Raw genomic sequence first — 16,776 nt, 5'->3', positions numbered from 1 at the left:
AGATCTAACACTGTTTAAAAAAACGTTAAAAACCTTTCTTTTTAAAGATGCGTATGGATCTTAGGACATTAAAAAATCGATTATTTTTTAACTACAACCTGGAGGTTTTTTTTTTTTTTTTTTTAAACAGCTATTATTACCCCTCTTCTTGTTCTTCCCTTTTATGTTTTTTCTTCTCTTCTATCAAAAATTGTAACTATTCCCCCTTTTAACCACACATGTCTTGTAAGTCTTACCCACAAAATTATTTTAAAGTTATGTCTACACTCAGTCTGTTAAGTTTGTTAAATTTTAACTAACAACAAATTTGTTTTTATGTCAACATTAACATTTATTTAATTTTATTAATTTATGTTATTATTATTGTACATCGCCTAGTAATTTAAATAGGCGATTCATCAAGAATAAATAAACTTGAACTTGAACTTGATATACTATGCCCAAATTTTACTGCCCTTTAGTAAAAATTCCACATTAGCACTGAGGCCAGTGCACTGACAGGAGATTTTACAGTGCCCTTGGTAAAATTTATTGCATGGTCTTATGATAACTTGCATTAACAGATTTAACTTAGCTACATGCTAAAAATTTTCAGCACAGGTTTTATTGCATAGATTCCTATAGGTCATAAATATAGTGAAATAGTACTGGATTTTACACAGAATATTCCAGAGACAGCAAGAGAGAAAAATCATGCTAATGAGTATCAAAGCTTGGACTGGCCAAGTCTAGGCTTTATCAAGACCTTACATTAAATAAGATCAAAACATGTAATGCTGTATCTGTAACAGGTAGTTATATGAACTGAAAGCCCTGCTGCAAGCCAAATGTAAAACAATTTGAATGATGCACTAGAGAGTGATTCTGGATATTTCCAGTATATATTTAGATTTAGATTACATTTTTCACCAGAGCTTGATAAGAAAAAAGCTGAGCAGTATTACTGGAAGATTTATAATTTATTTGAAGTCTAATGGCATTATAGTTGGAATATCTTTAGATTTTCGAATTGTATTGCAGACAGGCAAAGTATCATTTTCTTCGTTTTTATGCAGTGGGATTATCTATCATGGTTTTTAATTAAAGTGGATTTGGCACAGCCAAAGATGGGAAAAAATAAAGAGCTTATTTAGACTTGTAAAGGTTATTGCATATTAAAGTGTTATATTACTCCTGTAGTTTAGAGAACAGTTGGAAATGCTTCCAATAAAAGCTTGCTGTGTTGTCAAGGTCTGTTTTCTTGTACTTCTTGTCACTCTGAAGCCTCTGACTTTGAGGTCACCTTGATGCATTGTGATTTTCCATGCAGGTGGTGGACCAGATTGACACACTGACATCAGACCTGCAGCTAGAGGATGAGATGACGGACAGCTCAAAAACAGATACACTGAACAGCAGTTCCAGTAGCACAACTGCTTCGAGCCTGGACAAGATCAAAGTGCGAGCTAATGCGCCACTCATCAAGCCTCCAGCTCATCCTCCTGCCATTCTCACGGTACTTAGAAAGCCCAACCCGCCGCCGCCCCCTCCGAGGCTTACTCCTGTAAGGTGTGAAGACGTAGTTCTTTCATCCAATCCTGTAAAAACGAATGGGACTTTGCTGCGGAATGGAGGTCTACCAGGGGGACCAAACAAAGTTCCAAACGGAGACGCATTTTGTATGCCCCCCAACAATTTAGACAAAGTTGCATCGCAGTCTCTGATGCATAGACCTGAAAAGGACAGGTGCCATCAGACTACAACACGAGAACGGGTCCGTTTTAGTGAAAAAGTGCAGTACCATGGCTATTGCCCCGACTGTGATGTTAGGTATGATATGAAGAACAAAGAAATTCACTTGCACAGCGAGCCTCTCCATACTCCAGCAAAGCTTCCTCACCACTGTCCACCTCTACCACTTCCTCCTCCTCTCCCTCCTTTCCCTCTAGAGAACGGAGGGCTGGGAATAAGCTCAAGTCATAGTTTTCCTCCTCTCAGACCTCATGCTGTGCCTCCACCAACTGCACCTAAACCCCAGAAAACTATATTGAGGAAATCGACCACTACAACCGTGTGATATTTGCTACTTAACTTTTTTTTTTTCTTCTTTTTTTGGTTTTATTTTGTTTTTTTATGTGAACATAAAAGGAACTTGATATTCAGCACTTTCTATGGAAGCAATAAAATGTCCAAATGCATTATATACCCTGCAATCATTAAAATGGGATCGGTACACGGTAAGTAAAATAAAAGACGTGATGTTATTACTTTATAAGAATAATCATGGTGTGTTGCATGTGAAGATGCTTTAAAATGAAATTTCAAGCCTAAATAATGGAGTCCAGGATGATATGAGAAGAAGCCTTTCAGTACTGAACAAAGGCTGTTTAACTATGGCAAAAGCTAGGCTCAAAGTTAATCTTGATTATTGTTTTACAGGCAATAACAATTAGTGTCAAAACACAATCTATGGTACTGGATAATTACTGCTGTGGATCTTGTTGCAATAATCTTGAAATAGAAATTTTAGCAATACGTTTATGTAAAGATGTGGCAACAGTTTTATCTCCGATTAATTATCTGTTGCCAGATCTTAATAATTCTGCTTGTGTAGACATAAACATCTGAATCAAAGGTACTTAGAGTGAAGTGCATTATATTATGGCATGATTGTCTTCCTATGTCTCAATACCATGTTAAAAATAAGCATATTTTTCACTAGACATACCGTATATACTCAAATATAAACTGAGATTTTTGGGACAAAAAAGGGCCCAAAAATGGAGGTCTCGGTTTATATTCAGGTTAGCACTGACCTGCCCCCCTCCCAAACCTGGTAGGCCAGAGGTGAGCCAGGAGTGTTCCCACTTGTCTCCTGACCCAGCCAACTTTAACAATTTTTATCTCCCTCCCACCACTTCCTCCCTCTCCATACATTTTAAATCACTGGTGGTCCAGCAGTGGACCGGGACAAGAGGGATCCCTTCCGTCTCCTGCCCCGGCAATCTTTAAACAACTGTTATTTCCCTCCCACCCCCTCCGCGTACCTGTTAAGTCCCTGGTGATCCAGTGGTGAACTGAGACAGGAGCAACCTTCTTTTGCTCTTGCCCGTGCAGAGCCGCTAGCTAATTGGCTACTGCGAATTCTCACAGGACCGTGAGAACTCCCAGCAACCAATTAGCTGACAGCTCTGTATGGGCAGGAGTGAAGGAAGGTCGCTCCATGCCCTTGCAAAGCTGCTAGCTGATTGGCTGCTGTCATGGGAGATAAAAGTTGTTTAAAATTGGCTGGGGCAGGAGATGGAAGGAATCCCTCCTGTCCCAGCCCACTGCTGGTCCACCAGTGATTTAAAAGGTACGTGTGTGTGTGTGTGTGGTGGGGGGGGGGAAGGGGATGGTGGGAGGGAGATAAAAATTGCTAAAGTTGGCTGGGCAGGAAACGGGAGAGACCCCTCCTGTCCTTGCCCACCAGGACTAATGGTAGGCTCGGTGGAGGGCAGTAAGGCATCAGGAGGGAGGGAGGGGACATGGTACAGAACCTGGCAGGGCAGGAAGGAGGGGGGCTGAAGGAAGGAGGGGTCTGGGTACAGAGACTGGCAGGGGAGGGAGGGAGGAAGACTGGGTGCAGAGACTGGAATGGCAGGCAAGGGAGTAAGGGAGGTGGCTGGATGCAGAGTCTGGCAGGTCAGGAGAGGGATGGGTGTGTGTGTGTGGAAGCAGAGCCTGGTAGGATAGGGCACTGCACATGAATATTCACTCCCCTCCTCCCCCACGGTTTACAGTATATTTGAGTCACCCTTTTTTCTCCTTTTATATTTGAGTATATATGGTATATTTGCCTTTATTTTCAAGTGTTTGTTCCCATTCTTCATCTGTAGCATTGTTAGTTAAGAAAACTGACTCAGTGAATCAATGCAAACATTATTTACTAGGTATGTTCAAAAGGTAAAAATTGTCATTTCATTATGCTGTTTTTTTTTTCCGATTCTCTAGTATTTTTTGCTTGTTTCACACAGTAGTTTTAATAAATATTTTTAATAAATATTTTTAATGCACATAAAACATTTTAGCATGCACTAATCTCCTTTGCACACTTCAGTGAGTAGGTTATCTTGTGCTAAATCTATTCATAATGTTTAAAGCACACCTGCATTACGGTTTGACAAAAGTACCACTTAAGGCGCGCTCTGGGAGGACAGAAATCTCCTGGGGAGCACAAGGACAAAAGCTCGCTTGATCTTGATTTTCAGTATAAATACAGACCATGAAAGCAGGGTCTCATGATTCTTCTGACTTTTTGGGTTTTAAGCAGGTGTCAGAAAAGTTACTGATTTTTAGGTGACATTTATAGAATCAGCCTCTGCCTAAGGGGGGATATGGACAGGTCAGTGGCATGTCATTCACTTATGCACTAACCCACAAATTCTATATATGGTGCCTAAAAACTTGATGCCAATCAGAATGGCACTTGGTGTGATTCTATACAGGGCGCTTGCCGTACACAAAGCCACACTTAGCGTCTGTACGCATGACTAACATTTACTTGTACCCATTCTGACCAGTTAAAACCAGGCCTAAGTGCCTGTACCTAAGCTGTATGTGGATCGGCATATTCTATAACATAACTTTTAGGAATGCCCATAATTTACCCATGATCCTCCTGGCCACGTCCCTTTTTGAGATTCATGTACTAGAATTTACATGCGCTACTTTATAGCCTGCACTTTAGAAAGATGTGGGCATAACTTCTAATTAGTGTCATTTAGCATCAATTATTAGGTGATAATTGCCAATTAACAGTGATTAGTTTGTTAAATTCAGGTGCGCTTTAAAACAGTGTTTCAATCCAGCGCACTGACATCCTGCGCGCGATTGTCTGCCCAGCATTGTCCACGTGCGATCGTCTCACGCAGTTTTGACTCGTCACCTTTCTTGAATACGTCCTTAAGAGGCTTATTTACTAATATTTATGTGTATGAAAATTAGGCCTGGGGGCTGATGCTATAAAGGGCATCTAACTTAATTGACAAAATAACCTTAATTGAGGGAAAAAAATTAATTGTATAATTTGTGCCTATCTGATTCTATAAAAGATAGGCACCTATTGCATGGCACACCCACCTAAGTGGGTGCTTCTATGGGCGGAGCATGATTTAGGCATCGCTTAGCGCAGTTTTCTAAAACTTGAGCCGCTGAAATGTAGGTCCTTAAAACCCTGGCCTATTTTCACACACCTAAGTTTTTGCGTAGGCACCGCTAGCTGACATTCTGTTAAAGGCGCCTAAGTGTCATTGACACATGGCTGGCAACCTTTTTTCTAGGTGCTGGATGATTTAGGCACCATTTATAGAATCAGCCCCTTAGTTATTTGGGCCCGAAATAGAGGGCAGGAAAATATGAACATGAGCACCGAGCTCAGAAGTTATAGACAATTGTGTGCAATTGTCTTTTATTTATTTTACAATTATACAGCAGCATTGTCACTGTGCATAAAGTGAGGGAGGTGCGGGAAATGACAACTCACAGAGAGGTCTCGAGGGGAAGCAAGGAATGTAGAGATAGAAGGAAATCAGAATATGTTTGCACTGAAAGAAAGATGTACGTCTATAAAAGAACTACTGGAACTGAAAAACAAACAGCAGTGCCCAGTGATTAAAATAGCCAGCTGAGACAGATGGAAGCCAGGACCCAAATCCCACTTTCCACCACTGATTTTCCTTAGGACCTTAGGTATGTCACTTTATCCTGTATAATTGCATTAACACAGGGGTAGGAAACTCCGGTCCTTGAGAGCCGTATTCCAGTCGGGTTTTCATGTGCATGAGATAAATGTGCATGAGATCTATTTGCATGCACTGCTTTCAATGCATATTCATTGGGGACATCCTGAAAACCCGACTGGAATACGGCTCTCGAGGACCGGAGTTCCCTACCCCTGCATTAACACATTGAATACACATTAACGTATGCAATTTAACATGTCAGTGAAACCTATTAACTGACTATATAGCTTGGGTAAGTGTGCATTAAACAGGTTTGATGCTGCCATCGCATAGGTTAGGCATCTGCCTAGTTAGACATTGGGGAGCAGTGGCATGATACCCAAGTAGCAGGAAAGCTGTACTTTAAAGTGATCTTTAAAGTGCACAATAGAGCCTTTAAGCACTGCCTCAAATGCTGCTGCATCCAATCCACCCAAAAGGGAAACTTGCATTGGGAAACAATAGCAGTTGAATGCACGTTTGTGCTCATGGTCTTGATTTTTGCTGTTTTGGCCTGAGTTGAGGTAGGGTGGCAGTATGTACGGCAGTGCCCAGGGAAAGGATGTGGAAGGAGAAGCTGGCTACATCAAGGGAGGAAGATAGGTGAGGAAGGATGCTGGCCACGTAGGGGTTCGGGAGGGGAATGAGGAGATGCTGGCTAATTGGGGGGAGGGGCAGGGAAAAGAGGAGGAACTGCTGGTCTACAGCACTGACATAGTAAGGGGTGGGGTGGGAGTGTCAGTCTGCCCCAGGCATGGTCTTTGTAAAGAGCGCAGGCACCCATCATGTTCTCTTCCCCCTTCCTTCTTTCCCCCCTCTGCCATGCGCCCGTGTCCACCTCTCTCTGACCTCACTTCCGGGCCCCGCACCTAGGAAGTGACATCAGAGGGATAGCCGACATGACAAGGGCAGCAAGTTCATGATGTTGCTCTCACCTGGAAAATGAAAAAGATATGGGGGAAGTGAAGGGGGGGAGAAGGAACAGGGGAGGGGCACCACCACTTAGGCCATCACTTACCCTCACTACCCCACTGGACTACAGGTGGGAGCTTGAGCCACTTGTGGGGGTGGAAGTTAAGGGGTAGGGCTTGGAGTGTCCCAAGGGCGTGCAGAGATGAAAGTTTGTCTAAGGGAGTGATCTTAAATGCAAGGTCCAGTGGCTGCTGAGGACCCTTGATGCATCCCCATCATCATTCTTTTTTCCCCCAGAAGCAAAGCCTCAAGTCAATCCATAGTAGTAAGGCAGGAAACAGTATTTGTGTTTATTTATTTGCTGCTGGAGCTGTTTTTCTTCACAAAGTTCTGCCCCTTCCTTTTCCGAGTTGGTTCAGCGAAGCAGATGCAGCCGATTCAGAATGTGTTTGTCATTTTAACATGTTTGGCCCACTCATCCAAAAGATGATCTCCAACAGTCGCTTCTCTGGATCAGTGCTCAATAACTGGAAACTAACCTCCATCTACCCCAAACTTAAACAACCAAAAACTCCTCTGTGGAAGAATGTGCAAATTATTGACCAATAGCTAATCTTCCCTTTATAGCTAATCTTCCCTTTATAGCAAACCTTTGCCCATGGATGAGCAAAAAAAAGCCCAAATCAAAACAAAAAAGAAAAGAAACACTTGGGCCCAGATTCTATAAGTGGCGCTGGCAGCCACCTAAGAAATGGCCACCGAACGCGTGCAAATCATGCAACAGCACCGTTTATTGAATCGTGGCTTTGTGAACAATAGGCCAAGGTTTTCTTTTTTTTTTTAAGATTCTTTATTCATTTTCAAAATTACATTAAGTGTTAAATATATTCATTCAGATTAACATTAACTACATCACTTACAATCATTGATATATTACATAAAAACATATCCCTTCCCTTTTCCCACCCCACCCACCCTTATATTCCATTATCATATAAAACATGTAATAATAAAATTCCCCCCCTCCCTACCCCTTAAATCGATAAGTGTAAGGGAAACAATTTCAAATTAATCTTTACAATACTTTGTTAATGGTTTCCAAACATCCTGAAACTTCTTAAAGTATCCCCGTTGCAATGCAATAAACCTTTCCATTTTATAAATATGGCATAAAGAGTTCCACCAGAAGTTCTAATTTAATCTACTCCAATCCTTCCAATTATATGTAATTTGCTGAATGGCAACACCGGTCATTATAAGTAGTAATTTATTTTTATTCGCAGAAATCTGACTCTTTGCTCTCATTTCCATACCAAATATCACAGTATCATAGGATAATGCCACTGGGTTATCTAATAAATTATTAATTTGGTCCCAAATTGCTTTCCAAAAATTCATAATAAATGGGCAATGAAACAGTAAATGATCTAAAGTTCCTGCTTCCAGATGACAATGCCAACATCTATTAGACAAGCAAGGCCTACATTTCCGGTGCCTACTTTTCATGTGAATTGCAGCTACAGAGGCGCTTTATGACATCTAATGCCACTTCCAGCATTAGCCACACCTATAGCAGGACATGGCAGTACTTGAGAAAGTCCAGAGCAGAGCAACTAAGCTAATAAAGGGCATGGAGGACCTCTCATATACTGACAGACTGAAAAAGCTGGGGCTTTTCTCCCTGGAAAAGCAGAGACTTAGAGGAGACATGATAGAAACCTTCAAGATCATGAAGGGTATAGAAAAAATAGACAGGGACATATTTTTCAAATTATGGGGAACCACAAGTACAAGGGGGCACTCAGAGAAATTGAAAGGGGAGAGGTTTAGAACAAATGTCAGGAAGTTCTTTTTCACACAGAGGGTGGTGGATACATGGAACGCGCTACTGGAGGATGTGATAAGCAGGAGCACGCTACAGGGCTTCAAAGAAGCTTTGGATAGGTACTTGGAGGACAAAGGGATTGAGGGGTACAGATAAGAGTAGAGGTAGATTATAGGGACAGGATTAGAGGTAAGTTATAAAATTAGTCAGGGACCACTGTTCAGGCAAAAGGCCTGATGGGCCGCCGTGTGAGCGGACCGCTGGGCAAGATGGACCTCTGGTCTGCCTCAGCGGAGGCAACTCTTATGTTCTTATGTTCTTAAAGCACCTCTATAGCCGTGATGCAGGCACCTTGTCTTGTAGGTGCCTACATTTTTTTTAAGCGCTAATACTTGTTTTTAAATGGTGTTTTCCAGTTAGGTTAGGCACTGGTAGAGTGTCTTCCAGTGCCTAAGTTAAGGCACCATTGATAGAATATGGACTTTAGGGTCTTTTTCCTAAGCTGTGATATGCAGCTAGAGTGGGGTTTATTGTGTGATAACCATTAGCATGGCCCCACAACTGCAGATTAACTCTTTTTGTTTTGTAGGTGTGTCTGATGTTGATCCGGGTTGATCCTGGATAAGGGCGGGATATAAATAAATAAACCAAAGCAAACTCCCTCATTCCATAGCATGTTACTTAATTTATGCTCTAATTCTGGGTGGAAATTTATAGACTACTGCAATCCACAAAGGCAAGTGTATACTTACCCACATAAATAACAGCATCATGTCTAAATTTTTATGTAGTTAATTTTTTTAAAAAAATATATTGCCTGAATGCTATCAAAATGCTATATATTCAGGTTCAGTTGATATTTTCTGATCCATGGGGGCTCTAGATCTGGGGTTGTACCTGAGGCAATGGAGGATATTATGACTTGCTCAAGATCCCAGGGAGCAACAGTGGGATTTGAACCAGGCTCCCATGGTCCCAGCTTATTGTTTTATTCATTAGGCTACTCCTCCACTGCAAGACCCATGCTTGTAATTGCTAGTAGCTCATGTTAATAATCCCCCTCTAAATTGAGAAGCTCAGCTTTTTTAAAATATTAGGTTCAACTATTTCTCCATATAAATCCCTGTTTTCAAAACATCCTTGGGAATTGTCATTTGTACATGAGAGGTAGATATGCAAAACAACTTAATGAGTCAAAGGAAGTGGGAATCAGAAGTAGGCACACGAAAAGGCGACCAGGTTTAATACAGTCTATAATAGTGCTGCCCGATTCAGGAAAAATAAATTTTGATTCAATTCGATTCAGACTATTGAATCGATTTTTTGATTCGATTTGATTCGATTTTCCTGCCCAATTGGGTGTTTTTTTCCAAACATCCTGGTGGGTTTATTTTATAGCCTCTTCACCCCCTTTGCCCTCTCCTACCCACACTGGTCTTGTGGTGTAAACAAAATAAACAAACAAAAAATACTTTTCCTCTCTCTATTAAATCCTAGCTCATGTTTGCGGTCCAACACCAGCTCTGGAACGATACACATTTCAAATCTGACATATTGTAATCACAAAACAGAAAATAAAATTATTTTTCCTACCTTTTGTTGTCTGGTCATATTTCAAATCTTGTTGGTCTGGTTGTCTTCTGATCAGGCTCACCTTCTTTCTTCTTTCTCTGTGCTAACCATCCATCTTCCATCTCTATCCTCCCCTTCTGTTTCCCTTTCCTCTCTCGGAGGTCTGGCATCTTTCCTTTTTTTCATTTCCATCCCCCTGCAGCTGTAGTGATGGACCCCCACCATCCACAGATCCACCATCTCTCCTTTTCTCATCTACCATTTCATCCAGCATCTCTCTTCTGTGTCCCTATTCTCCTCTCCAGTACTATCCCCCTTGTGTCCCTAATCCTATGCTCCCTCCATGCACAGCATCGTATCTCTCCCCATATCCAGCTTCTTCTTTCTCTCTTCCTTATCTCCTGAATCCCCTTACCCAGGTACAGGCTTTAACCTACTATCTCTCCTGCCCTGCCTACCTACCTTGGAGCAGTATCTGTCCCTCTTGTACCCTTCCCCTTGTGGTCTTGCATTTCTTTCTCCCTCTCCCTCTCTCCCCATTAGTCCAGCACCTCTCCTCTGCTTTCCTCCCCTCTTTTTGGTTTGGTCTCTTTCTTCCCTTCACTTCACTCCAGGTCCGGCATCTCCCCTCCCCTCTCTTACTCCTTACTCCTCCTCCCTCTGCACAGGCCTGCCTCCCCACTGCCAAATAAACTCTTCCTCCAACTCCCTCTGCACAGGCCTGCCTCCCTGCCCTGAAGGCCTGCTCCCCGCCATGAAGACCTGTTCCCCCCATGAAGGCCTGCTCCCCCTCACCACGAAGGCACTTTTTTCCTCCTCTCCACCGCGAACGAATGCCTGCTCCCCCGCAGCCTGCACCTTCCCCGCTCTTACCACCTTAACGCTACTAGGGCAGCCTGCAGGCTCGCTGGTGTTATAGTGATCCCTGCAGCTGCCCATGGTCCTCAGCGTGGTCCTGCTCTGACATCAGGGGCAGGATCACGGCAGAGAGAACGTGCCGCTGAGGACCACGGGCAGCTGCAGGGATCACTATAACACCAGCGAGCCTGCAGGCTGCCCTATTAGCCTAAAGGAGGTAAGAGCGGAGAAGTTGGGGGAGGTAAGAGCGGGCAAGCTGGGGGAGGCCTTTCTTACCAACCCTCCCCCCTGAAGCAGAAGCAGCAGCGGACGGCCAGCAAGAGGCAGCGCTGCAGCTCCTGCTTTAGGAAGGCACGGGGGAAGGTCGGCCATTGAATCGGGAGGCCGATTTTTTTTTTAATTGAATCGATTCACCTGATTCGAATCGGTGAATCGATTCAAATCGTGAATCGGGCAGTACTAGTCTATAAGCTCTTTATTATGAGAATTTATTCACAGGACTCAACACAAGCTGTGTTTCCTCTGATGCCTTCATCAAGAGTCCAAATTAGGAAAATATACTGTACATAACATATAATATAATGATATAAAAAAATAAACTAATATAATAATATGTTAATTAAATAATTAATTAAAACAAAACTTCTTACCAGAATATTCCCAAACAAAATAATTTGAAAATAAAGAGCTCATCTCGAGACTCCACCTAAAAGCAAACATTGATTATATAAATATAGGCAACACATCCTGGCTGTATACATAAACAAAACATTCATAAAAAAGCTTACAAGCAAAAATGTTAAAACAGCTGATTTGAACATGCATATTATATGAGACGTATACCACCCTTGGAAAAAAAAGGCGATCCATTGTTCCCATATTTTAAAATAAAAAAATGGCAAAAAAGCAGTGCTATATATGTAGACTCATAATATAGACATACATGTATATCAAAAGGTATGTGCAGAGTATGCATATATAAACCAAAATTTAAAAACGTAGTAGCAACCTGCATTGTGCTAATAAAAATGCCACACAAATGATACACTTCAAATTTACTATTAAAAGAGCATATAAAAAAATATATTAACAAAAATAGTAATCAATATCTGCTGATGTATTACAAAGTGGGGACTAAAAACCACTGTGTATCGATTCTGAAACGATATGAGCCTCCACTTTGTAATGCGTCTGCAGATATTATTATTTTTTTTAATATATATATTTTTTTATAAATCTTTATTCATTTTTAAAACTCACAATAAGTGTCACATAAAATACAATCATTTGATACTTTAACATCACTTAATATATCATCAAATTTGACCTCTCATCAAATATTCCCCCTCCCTTATACCCAACAATTATTCATAAGCAAAAGAAATCATGAAAAATTCCCACCCCCCACCCCACCCTGGACGTGTATGAACAAAAGGGAAAAAATTATAATTTATTCTATGCAGTAATTTCAATCTTTACAGTATCTTGTTAATGGCTCCCAAATAACATGAAATTTCTTAAAATTTCCCTGCTGCATGGCAATTATCCTTTTCATTTTGAATATGTGACGCAAAGAGTTCCACCAAAAGCTATAATTCAGCCTATCCCAATTTTTCCAATTATTCGTAATCTGTTGTATGGCAACCCCTGTCATAATGAGTAGAAGCTTATTGTTCTTAGAGGATATTTGGCTTTTAGCCCTCATTGACATGCCAAACAATACGGTGTCATAGGATAATGCCACCAGATTATATAACAAATTATTTATTTGACCCCATATTGATTTCCAGAAAGCAAGTATCAATGGACAATAGAATAACAAATGATCTAATGTCCCAGCTTCAAGATGACAGTGCCAGCATCTATTAGATTTAGAGCTATCTAACTTCTGTAAACAAACCAGGGTCCAAAATGCTCTATGTAACAGAAAAATCCAAGTTTGTCTCATAGATGCAGACACTGTACATCTTATCCTCTAAGCCTACTGCATCTCAATAGCTCAAATACGTGGCTATTGAGATGCAGTAGTTTGATGCTTGATCTCAATGCTCCAAATGTCCCAAAGACCAGATTTAGGTTTCTTATTTAAAAATCCAGATATTAATTTATACCACTGAGCGGCGTGATGTCCCAGGAAGTACACCTGAAAGCATAAGTGTGGCAATCTATAATGATTACTGAGATTTTTCCATTCAGGGAACCCAACCTGAATGGCCTGCTTCAACTGCAACCATCTATAATTATAATTCATATTTTTTTTAATATGAATGGTGAGCACCGCGAAAGAAGAAAACATCAAATGGGCTGGAGACCCTGGTGAGCAAAGCCTGGGACCAACATGGTTTTAACAACAAAATTGACCAGACAACAAAAAGTAGAAAAAATAATGTTATTTTTTGTTTTGTGATTACAATATGTCAGATTTAAAATGTGTATCCTGCCAGAGCTGGTGTTAGACAGCGAGGGTGAGCTAGGACCTAACAGAGAAAGGAAAAGTCTTTTTTGTTTTGTTTACATCACAGGTCCGGCATGGGGTTGGAGAGGGCAAATGGTGGTGGTGGGGGGTGGTGAAGTGGCTACAAAAATAAATCCGCCAGGCTGTGAAAAAAATGCCTGATTTGGCACGAAAAGTGAATCAAATCGAATCAAAAAATCAATTTGAGAGGTCAGTATCAAATTGAATCGAAAAATGTTTCCCTAAATCTGGCAGCACTAGCTCTGAAAAGGCTGTTCACAGCCTGCCCAAACAGGGCTCCTCTCTGCCAAGTCATCAGTGACACGGCGGAGGGAAGGCCATGAGCAGCCTGTTCAGAACCCATGCCTGCTAGCCATCCATTGCCATCACTGCTGCTGCTGCTTTAAGAGTAGGGTTACTAGACGTCTGAATTTACCCGGACTTGTCCTTTTTTTAAAGGGCATGTCCAGGTGTCCAGATGGCTTTCCAAAACCCAGCACTTTGTCCAGGTTTTGAAAAACAGATTGTGTCAGGAGGGGCATCTGCGCATGCACAGATGCAATGCGGTGACATCATCACGTCACATCTGCGCATGGGTGGATGCTCTCCCTACTACTGACGAGCAGGCTGAGGGGGCGGGGCATAACAGGACAGGGATGGGTAGAACTGGGCGGGTCTGGGGGGAGAGTCTGTGGGTCCGGATTTTATGTATATAAAATCTGGTTACCCTACTTAGCAGGCTCTGGAGGTATGTCAGACCTCATCAGGAAGGGGGAGGGGAGGGTTATTTAATGAATCAGTGAGTCCGATTTTTGTGGGGAAATGAATTGAATTGAAGTGAATCGGTGAATCGATTTGAATCAGTGATAATCAGGCAGCACTAATAGAAACAGAAAGATGAGGGCAGATAAAGACCATATGGCTTTTCTAGTCCTCCCATCCATTCCATCTACTATCCCCTCCTCTCCTTTAGAGATACAGCCTACTTGCCCCAAGCATTTCTGAATTCAGATGCACTTTTTGTAACTCCACCTTAACTGGGAGGCTATTCCAGTTCTAAAATGACTGACCACCACAGGCTGAATATTGGAAGGGGGGGTTTATATTTTGTATTCTGTCTTAGGGTATTGTTGCATATTTGTATTGGATGTAAAATTCAAAGCATACATTAATACATTTTGCCAACCTCTTACCATAATAGCATCTCATCCATCATTGTTTGTAAGTCAGTAACTTTATTAAACTATCAACATTTTTGCTCATAGCCAGACATCTCTCTCTGTCTTGTCATCCCTCCGTACAGACTCATAGTTGCTCATCTTGTCTTCCCTTCTACTTATAAACGGCCTTGTGCGATCTTCTCCACTAACTCCTTTTGTTTGACGGATGTGACAGCCTAATGCAATTCATGTCCGCCTCATTCAAATCAATCTCCTGTCTGTATAATTTGAATCTCTAACTAAGAATCTCGATGTATGTCACAGATGAATGCCTTCAATATAGAATAGCCCAGTGGGGGAGGAATTTGTACCCTTCAGGCCACATGTGGCTTTTTTGTGGCTTTTAACGCAGTTTGATATAATATAGAATGGTATAATAAAGAAATACGTTTTTGGGCACTTTTGTCTTTTCTTTGATGAAATGTTCATATCACAAGTATCAAGCACTGGAGCCTTTGTGCTCCTGTATAGCTGAGGGTCCTGCTGCCTCATCCCCTCCCTTCCTTTTGCAGTACAGGCAGGACAACAGGGCCTTCAGTGGCAGATGTGTGAAGGCTCTACAATGCTTGATACTGTTTACATTTGCTGTTGCTGCACCAGAGGAAGGGAAGTATGAAAGGGACATGCACTGGATCATAGGGCAGGCAATAGAGAAATGAGACTTATATTTGATCATGTTAAAAAAAAAAACATGTTAAAGTTTTATTGCATATACATAGTCAATCTAAACTAAACTAAAACTTAAGTTTATAGACCGGGTCATCTTCATGGAAAATGGAGCTCGGCTCAGTTAACAATCATGAACTAATAATAACAACAATAATAATAATAACAACAATAATAAGAAGAAGAACTTTATTTTTGCATACCGCAATACCAAAAGTAGTTCAGAGCGGTTTACAGAGGAAGAAATTGTACACAGACAGCGATGTTACAAAAAGAGACTTTCAAATTACATTAGCAGCCAAGAGTAGTCGGGTATATCCGGAAGTATTTCAGAGATACAACAAGGCAGGAAAGGAGTCAGAAAAATTTATCAGAGATAGGTTTTAATTGATTTCCTGAAGGTTTGGTAGGAGGGTTAATCATTTATTCCATTTGCCTGCTTGGAATGATAGTGATCTATCAAGGAAACTCTTGTAGATACAGCCCTTCAAGGATGGGAAGGCAAACAGATAGGCATTATGTGTGCAGGTGGTACCTTGAAATTCAAAATGGTGCGACAGGTAGATTGGGGATGAACCAAAGATTAAATAAATCAAGAAGAAGAAAATAAACTGAAAGACTTAGAAAAAAAGGATAAAGAAAGTTAAGAGAAGCGAGATGTTAGATACTTAGAGAATAATAATGTTTTCAATATTCTACAGAATGTTTGAAAATAATTTAAGAGCTAGATTCATTAAGGACACCGATCGTGTCCCGACCACTTTGTAACCCGATTTTCCTCCGACCCAACTCACTAACCTCATGGCCAATCATTCTCCGATCCGATCTGCGCATGCAAATAAGGGGAAACGGCATGTAAAGTAGGGAGGAAGTGATTCATTAACAAAAAACTGGAACACCTACTGGGCTGGCCAATCAAGAAACAAGCGACTGCTGGGGACAGGTCGCTCACGCCCTTTCCAACTGAATCTCCTGCTCTCTGCCCCGACTCTCCTGCTCTCTGCCCCTATCGCCATCCTGCTTCTGCCCCGACTCTCCTTGCCTTCCCCGCAGTGCGAGCCCGTGGTTTTAACCCGTGGGTTAAAACCATGGGCTCGCAAAGAATAAGTATAAGAATAAGTTTAAAAAAATAAAAGGTCTGCACATGCGTCGGGATCGCTATTCAGCGATCTGTGCAATCAGTTGGGGGCGTGATTCCGATCATCCCCATTTGCTTGAGGACGCGTCTTGAATCATCGGATCGGATCAGTAGGGGAGTTTAGTGAATCTGGCCCTAAGTCTCTTATTACAAGTGGAATTGCATTCCAAATCTCCGTTAGTTTGAACTTATAGGAATTTGCCAGTTTTCCTTTAGATCTAATTCCCTTAAAAGAAGGAAAAGAGAGTTTAATCTTTGTGTATTTCGCAAGAACATAGATCTTTGGGCATTCCAAATTAATGGAACTAGAAGTATAAAAATACCGAACTGGAGTTTAAAGACAACGCATGCACATTTAAATTGAATCCTGAAACAAACAGGAAGCCAAT

The 16,776-nt window shown here is 41.4% G+C and overlaps 1 protein-coding gene across 2 annotated transcripts in view; it reads left to right on the top strand.

The window, feature by feature from the left end:
• The window catches only part of PRR16 (proline rich 16), a 529,700-nt gene that overhangs the window by 296,879 nt on the left and 216,045 nt on the right, over positions 1-16,776 (top strand). For both annotated transcript variants that reach the window (XM_033929031.1, XM_033929030.1), the window contains exon 2: positions 1,310-2,216. In XM_033929031.1, coding sequence (XP_033784922.1) covers positions 1,310-2,056 — 747 coding nt within the window. In that variant the 3' untranslated portion in view covers positions 2,057-2,216. The remainder of the gene's footprint in view (positions 1-1,309; positions 2,217-16,776) is intronic.

Source organism: Geotrypetes seraphini, chromosome 1 (genome assembly GCF_902459505.1).
Source record: "Geotrypetes seraphini chromosome 1, aGeoSer1.1, whole genome shotgun sequence".
Taxonomy (NCBI): domain Eukaryota; kingdom Metazoa; phylum Chordata; class Amphibia; order Gymnophiona; family Dermophiidae; genus Geotrypetes; species Geotrypetes seraphini.
The sequence above is the reverse complement of the archived record's forward strand: the minus strand, read 5'-3'. Positions and strand labels throughout refer to the sequence as shown.